This window comes from Prionailurus viverrinus, chromosome B4 (assembly GCF_022837055.1).
Source record: "Prionailurus viverrinus isolate Anna chromosome B4, UM_Priviv_1.0, whole genome shotgun sequence".
NCBI lineage: Eukaryota > Metazoa > Chordata > Mammalia > Carnivora > Felidae > Prionailurus > Prionailurus viverrinus.
Genome location: NC_062567.1, coordinates 18617629 through 18638097, shown reverse-complemented (window position 1 = coordinate 18638097; position 20469 = coordinate 18617629). Strand labels below are relative to the sequence as shown.

The 20469-nt window shown below is 42.5% G+C and overlaps 1 protein-coding gene across 3 annotated transcripts in view; it reads left to right on the top strand.

Moving 5' to 3' along the window:
- CB4H10orf67 (chromosome B4 C10orf67 homolog) overlaps positions 1 to 20469 on the top strand; it is a 169470-nt gene that overhangs the window by 101781 nt on the left and 47220 nt on the right. For all 3 annotated transcript variants that reach the window (XR_007154236.1, XM_047868559.1, XM_047868558.1), the window contains exons 11-13: positions 10560 to 10622; positions 11585 to 11664; positions 11749 to 11814. Coding sequence is in view for 2 of the 3 variants with exons in the window: in XM_047868559.1 (XP_047724515.1) it covers positions 10560 to 10622; positions 11585 to 11664; positions 11749 to 11814 (209 nt within the window). In the remaining variant the exon portion in view is untranslated. The remainder of the gene's footprint in view (positions 1 to 10559; positions 10623 to 11584; positions 11665 to 11748; positions 11815 to 20469) is intronic.

The following is a 20469-nucleotide window of genomic DNA, read 5'->3' as shown; positions in this document are numbered from 1 at the left end:
GGCCGCTAAAATGAATTCATCTTTGGATTCTGCTCTCCGAGACCGAAGTTGGCAAGCTGAGCGAGATCATATTCAGAGTTCCACCGAAAGGTGGCTTTTACTTTCTACATCGTCTTATTCTGAGTAGTTCGATGGTAAATTAAATACATACTTTCAGGACATTTGGAACAGAAAATAATAGTCATTATTCGTGGCAGGAATGAAAAAGGCTTTTTGTTAAGAATCGCATAATGGATTTGCCTTGCCTTTTCGTTTATTTTGGGGGGGACCAATGATAGTATTTTCTTTGTAGGGCTTATGATATTTTAGAATAGCTTAATTAAGGACCCAAGATGTTGCTGTGGGAATCAGGAAAAGATAGATTTGAGATTTGTGTCGATATCTCTACTCCCCTAGGCACGTGCGGCCAGGGGCAGTTGCTAGGTCCCATAATGTCACCTTGGTGGTAACAGAAGAAGTGTCATCTTGACATTCAGGAGCCCATAAGGCAGCCATCTTGCCCCTCGCTGCATGGTGCTGCTTTATTCCATTTGCTTGGATGTCAGCTGTGGGTTTCTCTCCAGTTCCCGCTGGCGGTTGAGGCCAGTCTTGAACACCAGGTCATTTAGCCAGAGTCCTGGTGCTGCCCAGACTTGGGGCTTACCCCCAGAAGACCGAACATTTGATACGCTGTCAGTCATCCTACCTGCCATTATTGTACGTACCCATGCTGCTGATTGGTGCCACGAATGCTGTCATAGAACTCAGTGCTATCGGACTGCTTCAGTGTGGCTGCCGGCCAGAGTCAAGCCTGAGGTAGCTGCACCCCCACGGACACTGACATTGGACTATTGGCCACCCTCTTTGGATCTAACTCTGCTAACTTGTCAGTTTCTCCAGCCCTGAGCTCTTCAGGCCAGATCTCCCCCAGATCCCAGCTTTGTCCTCACACCCTGGGGATAATTTTCCAACGCATCAATTTTTTTTTTTTCTTAAGCCATATGATTTCATGGAAGATGGTATTTAAACTTTTCTTTATTATTTAATATCCCTTTGTTTTCTTTTCCTGTAGTCTCTGCTTGTTCGTTAAAAAAGCCCCAAACTGGGGCACCTGGGTGGCTCAGTTGGTTGAGCATCCAACTTCGGCTAGGTCACGATCTCACAGTTTGTGAGTTCAAGCCCTGCATGAGGCTCTGTGCTGACAGCCCGGAGCCTGTTTTGGATTCTGTCTCCCTCTCTCTGCTCCTCCCCCACTTGTGCTCTGTCTCTCTCTCTCTGTCTCAAAAATAAACATTAGAAAACATTTTTAAAATAAAATTAAAAAATTAAAAACCCTTGAACTTATTAAAGTTCTTTGTCTCCCCTTACTTATTCATTTAGCACATTACTCTTAGCTTGCATATCTGATCAACCTAGACAACCGGTGATATTTCACTGAATTGATCTAATGCCAACCAAATCCAAAGGGTTCTTAAGGATTGTTAGCTCATGCAACTTTATTAGGGAATCAAGGCACACTTTTATTTAGGCTTTTAAAAATCTTGAAAATAGCTTGAAGATCTTCTTCACCAATCTCAACGTGGGATCCATCCCTCTGCTGAATATATGAATATACATGAATATACATGAATATACATGAATATATATGAATATATATGAAAATATATGAAAATATAATATAATGTAATGTAATGTGATATAATATAATATAATATAAGAAGCAGTTACATACAACATATGCCATGAAGCGTTATGGAGTTCAGTGAATCCATTGGCTACACGTATATATACGGTGAACCCATATTCAGTTTCAGGCCGGAATTGATTGACATGGGCCTAGACAATCTAGAGTATAATTCTGGTTAGGATATGTAACATTTCTATTGGTTTACATTAAATAAAGCATAAACGTATTTTTAAGTTAATTGCCTATGTTAAGATTAGAAAGATTTTAATCTACAGTTTTAGATGTTTATACAACCATTGGAAGTGTTAGGAGAATAAGTATTAGGAAAGTGACAAAAAAAGATTTTGGACTGAAGCACCCAAGTAACTGATGAATAGGAGACCAATACAAAGTCACTGCAGTTTTTAGGAGCCTTTGGCCACCTCCTACCAAATCGCTTTGTCTTAGCTGTGAAGATAGTGTTTCTCAAGAGCTCTCCAAAAAGTCATTATGAAATTCATGGCTGCCCATTTACCTTGCTTCAAATGCCCCTGGAGAACCTTTCCCAATGTTTCCATCAAAAGCACAGTCCTTGGAACTCCTAACATGTTGCATCCCTCAAATATTTTGAAGTTTAATATATTTTCATGTAAAAAGAAAAAAAAACCTGATATAATTTGTCACAGCAAGATTTGCATGTGACATCTTCACTTATACCATTTCCCCAGAGCTTTCGTTTCTTAACGTAGGTCTGATAAGTTTCTGTCTGGTATCATATTCCCTCTTCCTGAAGGACTTCAGTTTGCAGTTCTTACAGTGCAGGTCTGCTGGCAATGAATTCTCTGTCTCTTGACTGAGCTTCTCAAATGTGTGGTTTGATGTCTCTCATTAATCTCTGACCATTATCTCTCGTTATCTCTTTTGCCCCATCCTCTCTCCGTTCTCCTCCTGAGACTCCGGTTACACATATGTTAGACTGATACTCTCCCACATCTCTCGAATGTTCTGGTCATCAGTTTTGAACTATTTTTTCCTCTCTGTGTTTCAATTAGGGGAGTTTCCTTTGTCTTACCTTCAAATTCACTAATTGTCTTCCTCAGCTATATTGAATCTACTGATGAGTCATCAGAGAAATTCTTCATTTGGGGTGTTGTCTTCTTCATTTCTACTATTTCCATTGACTCTTGTTTAATATCTATTTCTCATCTTTCTGCTGAAATTCCTTATTTATAATCATCCATGTTGTTCACTTCTCTAGATGCTTTAACATTGTAATTATAGTTATTTTAATGTCCTCATCTGATAGTTCCAAGATCTGGGTCATCTTTAAAAAAATTTTTTTTTTTTACTGTATATTTATTTTTGAGAGAGACAGAGAGACAAAGTGTGAGGCGAGGAGGGGGAGAGAGAGAGGGAGACAGAGAATCCAAAGCAGGGTCCGGACCCTGAGCTGTCAGCACGAACCGTGAGATCATGACCTGAGCCGAAGTCATATGCTTAACCAACTGAGCCACCCAGGCGCCCCTGGGCCTTCTTTGAACCTGATTTTGTTGATTGCTTTGTCTCCTGACACTAGGTTTTCTCTTCTCCTTGCCTTTTTGTCTCATCATTTTTTTTTTTTAATTAAAGCTTCTTTTTTTTTTTTTAATTTTTTTTTTTCAACGTTTATTTATTTTTGGGACAGAGAGAGACAGAGCATGAACGGGGGAGGGGCAGAGAGAGAGGGAGACACAGAATCGGAAACAGGCTCCAGGCTCTGAGCCATCAGCCCAGAGCCCGACGCGGGGCTCGAACTCACGGACCGCGAGATCGTGACCTGGCTGAAGCCGGACGCTTAACCGACTGCGCCACCCAGGCGCCCCATGTCTCATCATTTTTGACTGACCAGCAGACATCACGTGTAGACTAGGAGAAACTGATGAAACAGTATTCACAGCTGGAAATGGCGTGCCTCTTCTATCAGATTGCTATTGTAAGGGACGCAGCCAGTCTGGCTAGAAGTTGAGTTGAGTTTGCTTGTTGCTGTGGTTCTTCTTCATGGACCGCAGCCTTGACGTACCTCTTGGGGTGGATGTGCACTTGGAATGGGGGCCAGAGGAACAGAAGGCTTTTTTCTGAGTGATGCTCCACCCTCAACTTCAGCAGAACCTTTCTGCGTGTGCCCCCAGGGTAGGTCTTTCTCTGTGCTCCTATCCTTCCCTCAGTAGTTGGCAGCTATCGCTTCCGTAAGTAACACAGAGGGGGTTCCCTCTTGTTCTAATCCAGACCAGTCTTTGGGGAATGCTGTGTGCCCGGGCCTCAGAGGTGAGCTCTTTCGGGATTCCTGCCCCTCCTCTCTGTGGTGGTCTACCTGTGCCTGTACTTGAAGCTGACCTTGGGCGGGAGTTTCCCATCCCTCCTGCAATAGGAGGAACCTCCCCTTTGTATTATGACAGACTCTAAAGGCCTAAGACAATTGCTTTCCAGGGAAGGAAATGTTTCTTTTTATTTTTTTTTAATTTTTTAATGTTTATTTATTTTTGAGAGAGAGAGAGAGAGACGGAGTGCAAGCAGGGAAGGGGCAGAGGGAGGGAGACACAGAATCTGAAGCAGGCTCCAGGCTCCGAGCTGCCAGCACAGAGCCAGATGCGGGGCTCAAACCCACAAGCTGCGAGATCATGACCTGAACCAAAGTCGGACGCTCGACCAGTTGAGCCACGCAGGCGCCCTAGGAAATGTTTCTTTAATTTTCCCTCTTGCCATACGATGTCTTCACCTATGCCCTGAGAACAGGAAGGTTTGCTACCCTCCCCAGCAGTTGAAAGTTTTTCTTTCCTAGGAAAGAAAGCCCTGGGAGAAGTGGGTGGGGCCTGGTGTTTCACACTCCTCCACCCATCACCTCCTTTGAGTCTGATTGGCCAGAGAATTTGCTTCCCCTCTCCCAGGGCCTTAAGACTTGTCCTTCTCTCCCAGGCAGGGTACTTTTGCCTTAGCATCAGCCGATCCCCTCCTAAAGTCCACACCATCAGCAAGTTTCCTGCCCTGCCCTCAATTGTCCCCATGAGCATCTGGTGGGAGATGGGGCAAAAAGCTGAGAGTGAGTGTGAACTCTCCCTGTAACCTGTGCCTCCAGCTACTCGGACTGCTCTTCAATGGTTCTTCACATTTTAGCTTATTTTTCTTCCCTGCTTGTGTTGCAGCTGGCATGGTACTGCTTTTGGTGTAGACGAGACTGTTCGTGCATCACATCTCCCATTGCAGGGAGGTCCTCTTTGGAATTCATGTTGCCTGGTTGTGACCTCAGTGCTCTGACAGGTCCAAGAAAGGTTGTGATTTTTAGCGTATCTGGGTTTTCTCGCTAATAGTACGGCAGTGGCTTTTTTTTTTTTTCTTCATCCTATGTGGGATACCGGAAGTCTGAAATTTTTTTATAAAACATTCATACATTTTGTCAGTAAGGAAATGTCAAGAGAAGAAAGGAAAAAAGAATCCTGCACCCAGGGATAATCACTAAAAACTTCTTGCGACCATCCATTCAGACAAATCTTGACACATATTGGCACACACAAGACACAGGGGACATCCGTCAGTGACACTCAATGTATATAACCAATTACGGACAGTATTTTACTCCACGGAAGTAGCATCATTTACTTAACCAATCTCTGTCAATTTACTAACACCTTCCAGAGATGTTGTTTCTATTCTTTTGCTACTAAAAACAATGACTTCATCATCTTCATTAGAGCCATTTCCATCGTGGAAGTTTTGGTTACAAATTTCTTAGAGCAGATAGTTTGATAGAAGGTGTGTATGTAAAGTCTAGGATGATCTGGAGCCAGGCGAGGAGGCCAAACCCACAGACACTTTTGTGGCCTCCTGGGCCTTTGAGAAGACGTGCTTGAGATTTGCATATTGCCCGGATCAGCATGGATTCTGTAGGGCTTGGTAGCCCCATCGTCTACCAAGATGTTTCAGAGCCTCCCTGGTAGAGGGCACATCAAATGAAGACTTGTCCCATTTTTGAGAGAATTCCCTAGCGTAACAAGTTTATTAGAAGAAAATTCACTGGCGATATATGTAGACAAATGTTTTGTTTTTACTTTTGGCCTATACAATGGTGAGTGCTTGCTTGCATACAGCCTCATATCTTATTTCAATGTTCTTAATCCCCCCGTCTGTTTTCTCCCAACTGGCAGCACGGAGGCTGGTCCTCCTCTCTTTAAATTTTTTTTTTTTTTCAACGTTTATTTATTTTTGGGACAGAGAGAGACAGAGCATGAACGGGGGAGGGGCAGAGAGAGAGGGAGACACAGAATCAGAAACAGGCTCCGAGCCATCAGCCCAGAGCCCGACGCGGGGCTCAAACTCACGGGCCGTGAGATCGTGACCTGGCTGAAGTCGGACGCTTAACCGACTGCGCCACCCAGGCGCCCCTGGTCCTCCTCTCTTCATATGCTTGTCATTCCCCCTCTTCCCTGCCAACCAGCACCCACGGGCCCATACTGGTGTTTAAAAATAGCTGTGCTGCTTAGAAGGTAAAAAGAAGAAAAATGTTAACATAAAAGTCAAGATTAATGACATTTAAGGGGCAAAAGATTACCTTTGTTCATGATGAGTTAGAAAGATTGTTTTGACGGTAATCTATTTAGTGGTTTAAAGGAGATGCAAGGAGGCATTAAGCCCAGAAAGAATGGCCAAAGTTTCAGAAAAGGGATATTTGTGGAAAGTAGGAGAAATAAGAGAATGTAATGACTCATTGACAAGAAAAGAAGAAAGTGGATATGATAAGGAATATGGTTAATCCTATGGTGATTAACAAACATAATTGCACTTTAGTTATTACAAACGTTGACTCTTGATTCCTCATTTAGAAGATTATATTAACTGTTGATTTTTAATATGTTTTAAGTGCAAAAAATGGAAAACAAACTTAAGAATTACAACCTGTCATAAATGAACCTTGTTTCTTAATTTTATGATTTTTTAAAATTTATAAATATATATATACACTCAAAAGAAAATAGGAACTATTTATCATAAATTATTTCTAATCACAATTTTCGTTTATTTTTACCATTATTTACCTTACCTTTTCCTACTTAGGAAGTTATCTACTTTTGTATTAATATTACCATTCATTTTCACCTCTATCTATTGCTCTGCAGTCCAGTGTTTGCACCTGACAATGAAGTAGCCACAGAAAGACCAGCATGCATATTCCAGAGAAAGTGGAATGTCAGCAGCTGACAAAACAAAATAACAGTTTAATGTGGACAGAGCCAGGATTCAATGTAACGTGCTGTAGCAAAGTTGAAAGTTCAACTCAAACTGGAGAGCAAACACTCTAGTCTACGCGTAGTGCTTCGTTGTTTTGGGTCTTTTGTGGTTTTTGTTTTGTTTTGTTTTGTTTCAGTGAAAAGAGAAGCTATCTTGGTCATTGTTGAAGTATTGTCTTTTGGGGAAATGGAATGATTATTTGCTTTATAGAAGATACGCTTTAGCAAGAGTCTTATCTTTAGTTATTACAGAGTCGATCATTATATGAGAGGCAGGAAAAGAGAGCCTTGAAAATTGGAACTAGTATTTACTACATGTGAATTTAAACACAAAGACTTTCATAAACTTTCAATTACAGGTATCACTTTGGATACAGTGACGTGAGTAAATATAAATGTCTTTCTACATGGGAACTTATTTTGTTTTACCAAACTGTTTTCCTAACTTTTTGTGGATTAATTGTTAAAATTTGGGTTAATTTTTTCTCCGTTAGCATACTGGCAAGTGCCCTCCAAAGCTTGAAATTCTTACCCCAATGATTTCCTTGGTCCATTGTTAACCAAGTGGCAGTGAACTTGCTCTCTACTCCCTGTGCCTAGGAAGAGAGGCAGTTCAAGTGGATGGTTCCCTTTGAAAAAAAAATAGGTGGAAGGATTCTAAAAAGTGCACGCCACGGTCACTTTGGTGATCCTCACTTTTTTGAATCCAAGAAAGGCTAATGATAACAAATACGTCTCATTGTTTTTGTTAAATTGGTGCTGTTGTACCTTAAGATTTCGGTTTTGTCTAGCTTTCTGTCACATGGGCCTTGGGAAGACTGAGTCACAATGTTGGTAGCAGTAGTTGGTGGTTTCATCTAGGGGGTTTGAGATACTGTGTAGACAATAAAGGGAACATTTATTTGGGTAGTTCTCAGACCACTTCAAAGGCTCCAAAGAAAGGAAACTAATTTTCTCATCAGCATCATTGATTGCTACAAGAAAATAAAGCAGGGTTTTCAAAAGGAAAAACAGTTCTGAATCCTAATTCTTATGTCCAACTAAAGTCTCAACTGAGTATGTAAGAAATACAAAGATCTTTTTGAACGTGTAGACACTCAAGAAGTTTACCCTATGTGGAACCCGTGTAAAAAATTACTCAAGAAATACTCCAACCAAACATAGAAAGAATCCAATATGCAGGATGATATGGACACAGGAGAAGGAGAAAGTAAGTGTGACTCAGAGGGAAGGGGAGCTAGAAAAATGAAAACTTGTAGCATTAAACTAGCACTTGGAAGTGCCTCATTCAGGGGTGCCTGGGTGGCTCAGTCGGTTAAGTGTCTGACTCTTGATTTTAGCTCAGGTCATGCTCTTACGGTTCGTGGATTTGAGCCCCATCTTGGGCAGTGCTTAGTCTGCTTGGGATTCCCTCTCTCTCTCTCTCTTTCTCTCTCCCCTCCCTTTGCCCCTTCCCTGTTCGTGCTCTCTCCCTCTTGCTCTCTCTCAAAAATAAATAAGTAAACTTTCAAAAAGGAAGGTCCTCCTTTCAGTGGCAAAGCTTAGTAACAGGTTTACATTTCCTTCCCTAAGGAGCCAATGACACTACTTGGCCCTGGAGTAAATAATATTTGCAAAACCACATTATACTTTTTAGAATCAGTGTGTAGATAAAGTGTAGGCCACTCCATCATAGGTCGAGAACAATCCCATAGACATTGACAATGTAAAAATAACATCCCTTCCAAAAATTGGGAAGTTCAGAGAGTGAAGGGTATTGGGGGAAAAAAAAAAGACTAAACAAATTTCCCATCTTTCATACCAGGGAGTTGGTAAATCACCATATAGAAGTTTCCATATATCGAAACGATAATAAAGGCCACTATGATAAAAGCTAAACCCTTGCAAAAATTTAAAACCTTGTGAAGGAGAGAAGGTGGAAAGTAATGTGAATGCTTTAAATTCTTAACCTTTATTTGTGGAGAGGCCCAAATCAATAAAGGCTCTTCTTTATTTTATAATAATGTTGAGAAAAACTAAAAACAGAATGAATGAACAAAACCCTTAGCTTCTGAGAAGTGAGAGTTTCAGGTTCATGTATACTATTCGCAGTTCATTTAAAGAATATGTGCATGCATTATCTATCGATAAAAAATCTAGAGTAACAGGAATGAAAAGATCAATAGCTTAGTATATAGAAATAAATAGTAACATATGTGAAGTGCCTGGCACGTAGTACGCACTCAGTAAGTGATAGCTTTTATGGCTGTTATTACAAATTTTGCTATTCTTCTCTGTGGCAGCTGATGTCAGCTGGGTTCTCTCTGCTCCTTCAGATAGAGGCAAAATTGGTTCAAACCATATTCTCTCTGGGCTTTGTGGCAGCCTAGAGCGTGTCCTGCGTTTCCTGCAGATGCCCGGGCATATTCTGTGGTTGTCGCTCTGCCCGGCTCCCTCTTCCTTTGAACTAAGTCAGTCTCCGAGTTTCATGGTGCTCCGTTTGCCATCCCAGCTTCCATTTTGTTTAATCCGACGCGAAATTCAATCCAATTCTGCGACTCCTACTAAAATGGCCCACTCACGTGACACCTTTGTCTATGTAAATTTCAGGAGGCTGAGGAGGCATCCCCAAGGTGCCGTTTCCAATTGAATAGTGGACATCTCCCCTGGACACTGGTCACCTGTGGCTTCACCACACCCCAGAAGACCTCTAGGCTCGTGGTCTTGCCTGGCCATTTTCTTTCTGTCTCTTCCCAGCCCTTACTTCTGATTACCCACGGGGAGCTCTAGGTTCCTTTTACTTTATTCTGCAGAACTCTCTAGCTGCTCTTCCCAGACCCGGCTCCAGACCCTCCTGGGTAGAGCCTGCCTCACCAAGATGGGCAACAGATTTGGGGCCTTTGGGGTCACAGAACCCACCAGAAAGGTAGTGGTAGTAATAAGGAACACCTTTTTCTGTCTTTCGTGTAGGAACATAGAGATAACTAACCAAGCAGATTTTTACCTCCAGTCTGTTTTCTCACTGTCGTCGACTCTTATCATCATCGGAGAGATGCGGCAGTGAAAAGTCATCAGAGTTATCATTTATTTTTTTTTATTTAAAAAAATTTTTTTTAATGTTTATTTATTTTTGCGACAGAGAGAGACAGAGCATGAATGGGGGAGGGGCAGAGAGAGAGGGAGACACAGAATCAGAAGCAGGCTCCAGGCTCTGAGCCATCAGCCCAGAGCCCGACACGGGGCTCGAACTCACGAACCGTGAGATCGTGACCTGAGCTGAAGTCGGACGCTCAACTGACTGAGCCACCCAGGCGCCCCCAGAGTTATCATTTAAAATAAAGTTTTCTTAAGCTTGTGACTTCACTGGGTAATAGCTGCCCACTTCGTTTAAAAAAAAAAAAAAAGTATAATGGTAAAATATGACCCACACATAAATGCAGAGTAATGCACTTAAGTTGGTTTTAATGGGCTGTGACTGTCCAATTGCAAACTCACTGTATAAAAACACTGGGCTTTGTACATTAGAGAAGGCAGAAAAGACCCCTGTGGGACTATGGCTGGCACATTTTAAGGCTCAGTCGCCTTTCTCTAAGCTGCAGAGAAACCACATCTCTATGCACGGATTTGAAATGTTACATTTCATGCAAATATATTTCATACATTTATTTTCATGCCAGGTAAGATCTCCGAAACCAGTCGGAGTGCACGAAGAAAAGAAGGGGACATTACCAGTGGCTAAGGTAGAATAATAACTAATATGACCATTATTATTAACATACTTATTCTTTATGTTGATGCTGGCCCTTCTTAAAAAGTAGCGATGACCTTGAAGGCTACACGGAGAGTCCATCACCATGAAGAGACAGAGGACATGACACTATAGTCTGATTCTGGGGTACATCCGGGCTGGACCCAAAGAAATCGCTCTCATTCATATGCCTACCATTCCACTGTTAGAGATTCATTCCTTTTACCAAACTTTGTCCCCTTGTAAAATATAAACAATACTGAGAAATGGATGACACAAAGCTCTACATGATTGATTTGGTCAGAGCTTTCCTGAGAACAGTTTTGGTTAAAAAAAAAAAAAAAAAAAAAAAAGGAACTAGAGAAGCTCCTGCTTATAATGAACTAGAGAGGTCATAGGAAGGATTTAGGAAAAGGGATACCCAGGATCGGCAGGGGAAGGGTGATGAAAATAAGTTTTGATTCCTTTGTAATATTATCTAGAGCTGGCTGCCTTTAAACGAATCACTTACAGGACATGGAAGCATGGGATCTTAAATTCTTGAAATTGATGGGGATTTGCAAGTAAAAGTAACTCAGATTATTTTTGATAGGGGTGCCTGGGTGGCTCAGGTGGTTAAGCGTCCATCTTCAGCTCAGGTCATGGTCTCACGGTTCATGAGTTCAAGCCCCGCGTCGGGCTCTGTGCTGACAGCTCAGAGCCTGGAGCCCACTTCGGATCCTGTGTCTCCCTCTCCCTCTCCTGCATGTGCTTTGTCTCTCTCGCTCTCTCTCTCTCTCTCTCTCTCTCTCTCGCTCTCTCTCAGGACTAAATAAAACACTAAAAAATTTTTAAAAATTAGTTTTGATAGTAGGTAGAATATGCACGCGATTTAACGGATACCGCTTTTCAGACTTATGAAGACACAGTATATTGTGCACATAATTCACTTTGTGATGTGTTTTCTGTTGAAAGATGGAAGACAAACATGATTTGGAAGAGCAAATACGAGTGCTAAGGGCAAATTTAGAAAATGAGAAGAGGAAGATAGAAAGGTACTAGTAATAACATTCCTTTGTTGCTAATAGTTGTTCATTTGTAGTTAATAAAACATTTAACCATCTATAAATTTATTACAGATTTAAGAAAGAATCTGAATGGATAAACAAAAACTGGGAAAAGAAATTCTATATTCTCAGAAACAGGTATGTGGTGATATATACATATTCTATTTATAAAAATGTGACTAATCATCTTTTAAGGGAATTGGGAGCCTTGCATTTCTCTGTACATATTAATTAATATAAAACGCCAGCATACACTTTTAACAAGAAATACAAACTAATTGGCTTATAATAGAAGAGTTGTTTAAGTCACTTCAAAGAAAAACTAATTCAAGACTGTTTTCAGTCCCTATCTCCATATTTCAACTTTTTTAAAGATTTATTCTTTTTTAAAAAAAAATTTTTAATGTTTATTTATTTTTGAGAGAGAGAGAAAGACAGGGTATGAGCCAAGAAGGGGCTGAGAGAGAGAGGGAGACATGGAATCTGAAGCAGGCTCCAGCTTCTGAGCTGTCAGCACAGAGCTGGATGCGGAGCTGGAACCCACGAACCGTGAGGTCATGACTTGAGCGGAAGTCTGGCACTTAACCGACTGAGCCACCCAGGTGCCCCAACTCACACAGTCATTTTAATTTATCTTCCTGATGTCATCTCTGACTTTTTGAAAGTGTAAAATTCTGGAGACCACTCTACAATTCTGGAAAGGCTAAAAGCAGCACCAAGTAAATGCCTATTTATTTTCTCCCTAGTCCTAGCATGTTAATTTCACACATCTATATTCGATCCTCTTGTTTTCTGCCATAACGTCCCCCAGAGTCTCTTCTTTATTGCATGTTGAAAGTTCCTTTGCAAGATTTTCTCACAGTCAAGCAGCATTCAAGACAGGATCGGCTGAGTGTTGGTCTTGTGTCATAGGTCAAGCGTGAGACTCACCTGACGTCATAGGATGATAATGCCCTACAATTGTACAGCGTTTCATAAGCATACACTATTACTGTGTGTGTGAGAGAGAGAGAGAGGAAAAAACCATAAAATTCTATACGTAGCTGTGTTCATTACACTGAACTAGTCCCAGGCGGTACACTGATAATCCACGTGATAGCAGAAATATCATCAGATGTGACAGAAAGATCTCCTCCTTGTAGTAAAACGTTCTGCTTTGTGCTCCTGCTTGTGCTTCGAGTTTGCACTGATGACACTTTGTGCCCTGAAAAATGTGCACATTAATACTTGCCCCAACCACTTCATACAGTCATTAAAAGGATAGAATATAGACCCTGGTGAAACACAAGACTGAGAACAAAGGCAACTTGAATATGCACTTCATTTCATTTCCCCAAACATGGATTTTGGAGTCTCTCTGAAACTGAGTAGACGCTCTTCCCCTTATTTATTTCTGTGGGGTTCACGTTCATCCTTAATATTTACCTTATATCTGTCCCAATGGGATTCATCCTATGTTTCAAAGACCATTTACAAGAATGTCTCAGGTTTACTTCAAGTTGATTTGCTGTTAGGATGTTGACAATCATATTCATCATTTTGGTCTGTGCAGACCCTATGTTGATATCTAAATATCGTGAAGAGCAAGAAGTCTGGTTGCATAGTTTCTATGTTTTCTCATTTAGTCGACTAACTGGGACGTGATGTTGGGATCTAATGCATTGTGTCTCTGGTGTGGTTGCATCACCAAGTGTTCGTTCAAGGTGATATATAACATAGAGAGTGTATATATCCCGGGCACTGCATCATGGTGTGGGATGGAGATTAACGGTATAGTCGCAGATTTGCATCGCTAGAATGGTCATTTCACTTCATCTAACAGAGCTCAGATTGGGAGCCATCATTTTGTTCAGTAGAGGAAACACTTCACCTTGGCCAGCCAAAGTAACGGTCAAATCCAACAATTTCTCAGCCGATTCATGATTTATATTCAGCTCCGGTCCAATTCAGAGCTTTCTCTCCAAGCTCCTTTTCTGTCTCTGCCGAGTTGGCTCTATTTCCAGGAAGATGGAAACTAAGCGGTGATGACAAGGACAGGGGCTCGTCCTTCCTCTTAGCGTGGCATGCCTGGTACAGCGGCTGATGCCATCAGTGTCGCTTCTCTCGACACAGATGGCGTGCAGGTGTGGCACGTGGGCCCGAGAATAGATCCCCATCTTCCTGGTGCCACAGCGATGCCGCCTCTCCCGCCTCAACCCCAGACACCCATCCGAACCGTCCCCCTGATCTGCCTCCTGAGCTCCTGGGGGTGGCCAGACCCACCGATGCGCATCACACTTCCCAGGTCACAGACAACTTGCACATACGCTGTTCCCCCATCACTGTGGAGTGCGCACGTCCAAGAGGTAGATGTACTCACCCCTTCCCTCGCCCCTCCTCTCCGCATGCGCAGAAGCGCCAGTGTAGCATCCAGGGAGATTGCCCCCCCCCCCCCCCCCCCCCGCAGAACTGAAGGTAGGAAGTGTCCGGTCCAGCTCGCTGGGCTCTGTATTCCCTCCTTCTTCCCCTCCCTTTCAACCCGTTATAAACCCCTTCATTCTTGGATGTGGGGGGCAGGGGAGGTTAGGTAACCAGAAACTCTATACTGCTCCCTTCCTCTTCTCTCTCCACTTCTCTCCCTGCTCGGGAGTCGAGCTTGCCTCTGATGTCACGGGAGGCGGAGCACTTTCCCCGGTACACCTGCCGTCCCCGGTTTCGTTAGTTTCACCCCTGACAGGCCGAGACTCTTGTATCTTTGTTCTCAGTTCACGTCAGGGTGTGGTCCGGAGGTGGGGGGAGGTGGGAAACAAGATGCAGCCCCTGGTAGCTTGTTGTCTCTCACTGCCACGAGTACACCCGCAAAACATTCATTTTCAATTGTCTATGAAATTCAGATTTCACAACAACTGCCAAAGCCAAATCGGAATAAATCGGGAGTCTTGGGCATTCCGTGGTTTTTCTGAGTCTTGCCCCTTCTTCTTAATTCAGCGGCCTGAAGCCTTCTCAGAAGCTAGACCCTGGACAGGTGAGGGGATGGTGTGGGGTTGACTCATGAAGTTCCCAGTGTTCGGCTCATGGTGACACAAGACACAGTTTCCCAGGGTGGGAAGTGAGGGGAATTGGAATCCAGAGTCAAGCAGACATGGGTGCTGATGGCAGGTTTATTGATAACTGCCAAAACTTGGAAGCAACCAAGATGTCTTTTATGCAGACAATGGAATATTATTCAGCAGTGAAATGAAATGAGCTGTCAGACCATGATAAGATATGGAAGAACCTGAAATTTTCACATATTACTAGTTGAAGAAAAGCCCGTCCGAAAAGGCTATGATTCCATATGCCATTCTGGAAAAGGTAAAAGTATGCAGACAGCAAAAGGACCAGTAGTTGCTAGGGGTTTGGGGCCAAGGGGAGATGAATCAGTGGAGCATAGAGGATTCGGGGGCAGTGACATTACCTTGTACGACACTGCAAAGGTAGATACGTGCCATTATACATTTGTTAAAACCCATAGAGGGGCGCCTGTGTGGCTCAGTTGGTTAAGCATCCGACTCTTGATCTCAGCTCAGGTCTTGGTTTCAGGGTTGTGAGTTTAAGCCCCGAGTTAGCCTCAGTACTGGGCATGAAGCCTACTTTAAAAAAAAAAGTGTACGAGACCAAGACTGAACCTTAATGTAAACTATGCACTCTGAATAATAATGGTGTATGAGCGTAGGTTCATTGATGGTAACAAATGGACCACTCGGTTGGTTGATAACCATGGAGGAAGCTATCCACGTGTGGGGGCAGGAAGTATATGTGAAACCTCTGTACATCCTTCTCGACTTGCTGTGAATCTAAAACTCCTCTAAAAAATAAAATATATTAAAAAAAGAAAGAAAGAAAGAAAAGGAAGGGGGGGAAAAATCTAAGCGGACAACCAAACGTAGATGTCGGTCTGAAGGTACTGTTCAGAGACATGGGATTCAGAATGAATAGTAACTGGGAGCTCTCCGGGACAGAAGTGTGGAGGTACATGATAGAGCATGGAGGGCGTTCCAGAATCTCTGAAGGGGTGTAGCAATCTTTTTTTTTCCCCCTGATTCTTGCAGTTTCCTAGGCTGAGTGTGGGGAGCAGGCTATTAAGACCATCAAACAAAACTCAGAACTTAGATCGGTCTGAATTTTCCAGCTTCTCTTTTGTAGCCAATGAAAGTTGGCTTCAATCTTGGAGTGTATTTATGCATTCCTAAATATCTCAGCCCAAAGTCCTCTCCCCAGTTTAGCCAGCCTACTGTCCAGAACGGATACTTTTAGTTATTTGGAAATAGAGCCTTTCTCCAGCAGTCATCTTCATCTAGCAAAGTTACATTGTGTGAAAGATCCAAACTGTCCTCTTTGCAAATGTATGTGCAACAAAATGATTCATCTCAAAGACGCCTGCCATGAAATTGTTAAACTGAATGAAATCTCAAGCTGATAGAGTCACCTGCCTATCTTCCGTTTTTGTATCTAAAACAATGAAGTCATTCCTGTGGTTTTATAAAATTGAAGATTATACTACACTATTTTTTTACAATTCCATCCATAGTGCCCTGTATATATCAGTTAGCCCATTTTTTCTGACCACTGCATAATATTCCATAGATTGTCTTTTCGAAAATTTAATTTTTTAAATTTTTTTCTGACCACTGCATAATATTCCATTGTATGTCTTTTTTTAATATTTAATTTTAATTTTGTTTTTTTTAAGACAAAGAATGCAAGCAGGGGAGGAGGTAAAGGGAGAAGGGAATAAGAGAGAGAGAGAGGGAGAGAGAGAGAGTGTCTTAAGCAGGCTCCATGCCCAGTGCAGAGACTGATGCGGGGCTGTATCCCATGACCCTGACACCACGACCTGAGCCAAAATCAAGAGTTGGACGCTTCACCAACAGCCACCCAGACGCTCCCATAGAATGCCTTTACCTAGTGTTACTAATCTACTCCATTTTTGGTGGTCAGTCAGGTTTTCGCTAGCTCCTCTTAAGGCTTGCCAGGATTTCCTTTGGTACATATGGAGTAAGGTGGTTGAGTTCTGTTACGATGACCACGCTTCTTGATTTGCCTGGGCTGATTCTGGTTTAAACTGGTTGCCTAGTATAATGATCAATAGCATTTCCTTTCATTCTCAGATGTGTCCTGAATCGGTTGATAAATCACATGGTCACCCTAGTCGGGTTAAACAGGCTCCTGTTTTTCTCCAGGAAGGCTGTAACAATTTACACTCCCAACAGCAGGCCCATTAAAGTTAGTTTCACTTTTGTAGATTCTGGAGATAGCGCAGTAAACAAAATAACCAAGTCTCTGCCCTCACAGAACTTACCTTCTATTGGGAGGAAACGCAATAGACAAATAAATATATAAAATGTCCAGTTATGACATTTTATATAACACATCGTTCCCCTGCGGGACAGGGCAGGGGTTGCGAGTTTAGAAGAGGTGGGCAGGGAAGATGTTTCTAGTAAGGTGATATTTGAGTGAAGAGCTGAACTGAAATGAGGGAGCAAGCCATGAGGTTGTCTGGAAGAACATTCCAGGCAGATGGAACGGCAGGTGCAAAGGCCCTCTATTGGGAGCTTTCCTGTGTGTTCAAAGGAAGTTAGGAGGCCAGGTGGCTGGAGTGGAATGAAGAGGGGCAAGTCGATGAGGTAGAAGATTCGGAATTTCACTCTGCAATGGAAATAGCTAACATTTTTTTAAATAAAAAAAATGTTCTCTTTCACGTGTCTGCTGTGACATTATCACACCTAATAAAGTTAAGAATATAAATTCTTCGCTATTATTTAACCATATCCGAAGTTTCTTGATTATCTCAAGAGAATCTTTTAAAGTTGTTTATTTAAAGTGAGATCCAGATATTCGCGGTCCGTGAGTTCGAGCCCCGCGTCGGGCTCTGGGCTGACAGCTCAGAGCCTGGAGCCTGTTTCGGATTCTGTGTCTCCCTCTCTCTCTGACCCTCCCCTGCCCATGCTCTGTCTTTCTCTGTCTCAAAAATGAATAAATGTTGAAAAATTTAAAAAAATAAAAAAAAATAGAGATCCAGATAAGATGAACCACTACATTTGAGTGTTATGTCCCTTAAATCTCCCCCCCCCCCATAACAGTTCCACATTCCTGTCCATTGATTTGCTAAAAAAATATGCCCGTTTGTTGTCTAGAATGTCCCATGTTCTGGATTTGGCTAACTCTGTGTGTGGGGGGGTGGAGGGGGTGTCATAGTGCCCCCTATCTAAAGAATGCAGCCCTCCTCACTCCAGGGGTATAGGAAGGCAACAGGCCTTTCACGCAGGGCAGCCAAATCTCGCCCCTGTACCACTTTTTCCTGAAAATGGAGGAAAAGTTCTGGGCACCTGGTCCCTGAAGAATTCCTCCAGTTCCTTTATCCCAGGACTGGCATAACAGGACCCTATGTGCTTGGAACTGAGCTTATCTTATATTTTCTACCGAAAGAAATATACGTGATTACTGTAGAGATCTTCTCTGCCGTGTCAACAATAAGGCTGCTTATCTATGTAGTTAACAAATGTGGTGCCTCTACTGGAGAATTTGCTGACAAACACAATGAGCAAAAAATTGCCCAACTAGAAGAGGTGAAACAGACTTCCAACAAACAGATCCAGAACGCAAACGATATGCAGAAGTCACAGCAGGCCTTGGTTCAAAAGCACCATTGTCTTTTTGATGTCCAGAGGAATAACACTGGAGCCTACTTACCAGGAACGGCTGCATAGAGTATACAAGGAGGTAAAGAATCGTCTGGACTATCACATCCCTGTGCAGAACGTGATGGGTCAAAAGGAACAAGAACACATGATAAACTGGGTGGAGAGGCATGCGGTGCAAAGAGCGTCTCTACACAGCAGGAAAAGGAGGCAATGGCCAAGTGCATTGCAGATCTAAAGCTGCTCGCAAAGAAGGCTCAAGTACGGCCAGTTCTATAAATGCGTCTATCTCAGTGGAGACAGCTAGAAGCAATTGATCAAGGAGACTAGTCAATGTGGCAAAATCTTTCTGTGTTGCTGTCTACTAAAGTTACGCTTAACCTCTCCTAAAAATGAAAAGTTTGAATTTTACGTAGTGAGAAAGTGAAAACAATCTACCGGCCAGGGACATGTTTTGCATCCTCCTTGTGCTGTATTTTGAGTTGTCCCGTGATCACTTTTGAATGAGCAGTTTGCTTTTAATAAAACTTGTTGCCCGAATAAAGATTACCAGGACGTAGTTTAAATTTGTAATTGATTCTACCACCTTGCAATACAGTGACAGTTGAAACTAAAAGGAGGTGGAGGAGGAGGAGGAGGAGGGGAAGGGGAACAGGAAGAGGAAGGAAAAAGCCCATCAAAACCAGGAAGTGCAGCCCCTTCCTCTTATGCGGACCTAGCAACCAGAGTACAGCAGGAACATGGTCAGCGTGAAAGACTCCTCTGTATTTTCCACTTCTTGGCTCATAGGGGCCCATTTCTAGCAATCCAGGTGGGTCAAAGTGGAATTCTTTTGTTGGCGGCGCGACCATGTGGTATCCGCTGCCGCAGGGACTGTAGGGAAGACAGGAACTTCATGACAACACGTTCAAGACAAGATAAGCACGTAAGAATCCAGGCCAGCCTTCTATCTCATTTTCAGCATACAGTACAATTAATGTGTCCTTTTGTTTATTCATTCACTTAACAAATATGTATTGAGCGTGTACTAGTTGAACTTCTGGTGGGAGGAAAAGTAGGAATTGGCTGCCACTTGCTGTAACTCTGATTGACACTTCAAGCTGACAAGGGAGCGACTGTGCAGCATCTAAAGGAACAAGGAGTAAGCTGGGCAATTCGTCTCCTCGGCTAAAAAGGTCACCGATTTCTCTTCAAGAGAGATTCATATCCCCTCTCATAGCAATCTACTCACGGGGGGAGGGGGAGTCACAGTGGGCCTGCCATTCACCGCATTCAAAATGGCGGTCGCTAGTTGCGTGTTAGCGTGTTATGAGTGTGGTGAACGTATTCGATGAATGTTTTAGTTTGCTAGATGTGCCAGAGACAATGCTAATCATTTTACGTGCATCAGATCCTCCTTGAAACTGTGGGAGGTAGTTAAAAAAATGCTAACTCCACTTTTCTTGGGAGGAAACTGAAGTTGAAAGAAGTTGAAGGAATTTGGCAGAATTCATGTAGCTGAAGAGTGGCAGGTCTGAGGCACGGACACAGCTCTTTCTGACCCTAAAAACATGTTACTCTTATTTTATTTGTTTAAAAACATTTTTTTGTTCATCATTGAATACGTACAGAAGAATACTCAAGATATACTAGTATAGTATAAAGATAACAAGATAGTGAATACGTGTATTCTCACTACAAGATAGAGTATTAGTAGGAGCTTCGTAGCCGCCGTGTGCCCACCCGGTGCCTAGTGCCTTTTCTTCCTCCAATATAACGTCTATCCTGAAGTTAATGTTTATCATTCTCTGGGGGAAGGTTTTTGAGTTGTTTTTTTTTTTTTTTTTGAGTTCTTATTTTAATTCCAATTAGTTGACATACAGTGCTATGTTAGTTTCAGTTGTACAATGTAATGATTTATCGGTTCCATACAACACCCAGTGCTGATTATAAGTGCACTCCTTAATCCGCATCACCTATTTCCCCCCCGTCCCCGCTGGGAGCCGTCTGTGTGTTCTCTATAGTGAGGAGTCTCTTTCTTGGTTTGTTTCTCTTTCTTTATTCCCTTTGCTCATTTGTTTTGTTTCTTAAATTCCACATATGAGTGAAATCGTATGGTATTTGGCTATCTCTGACTTACTTCACTTAGCAGAAT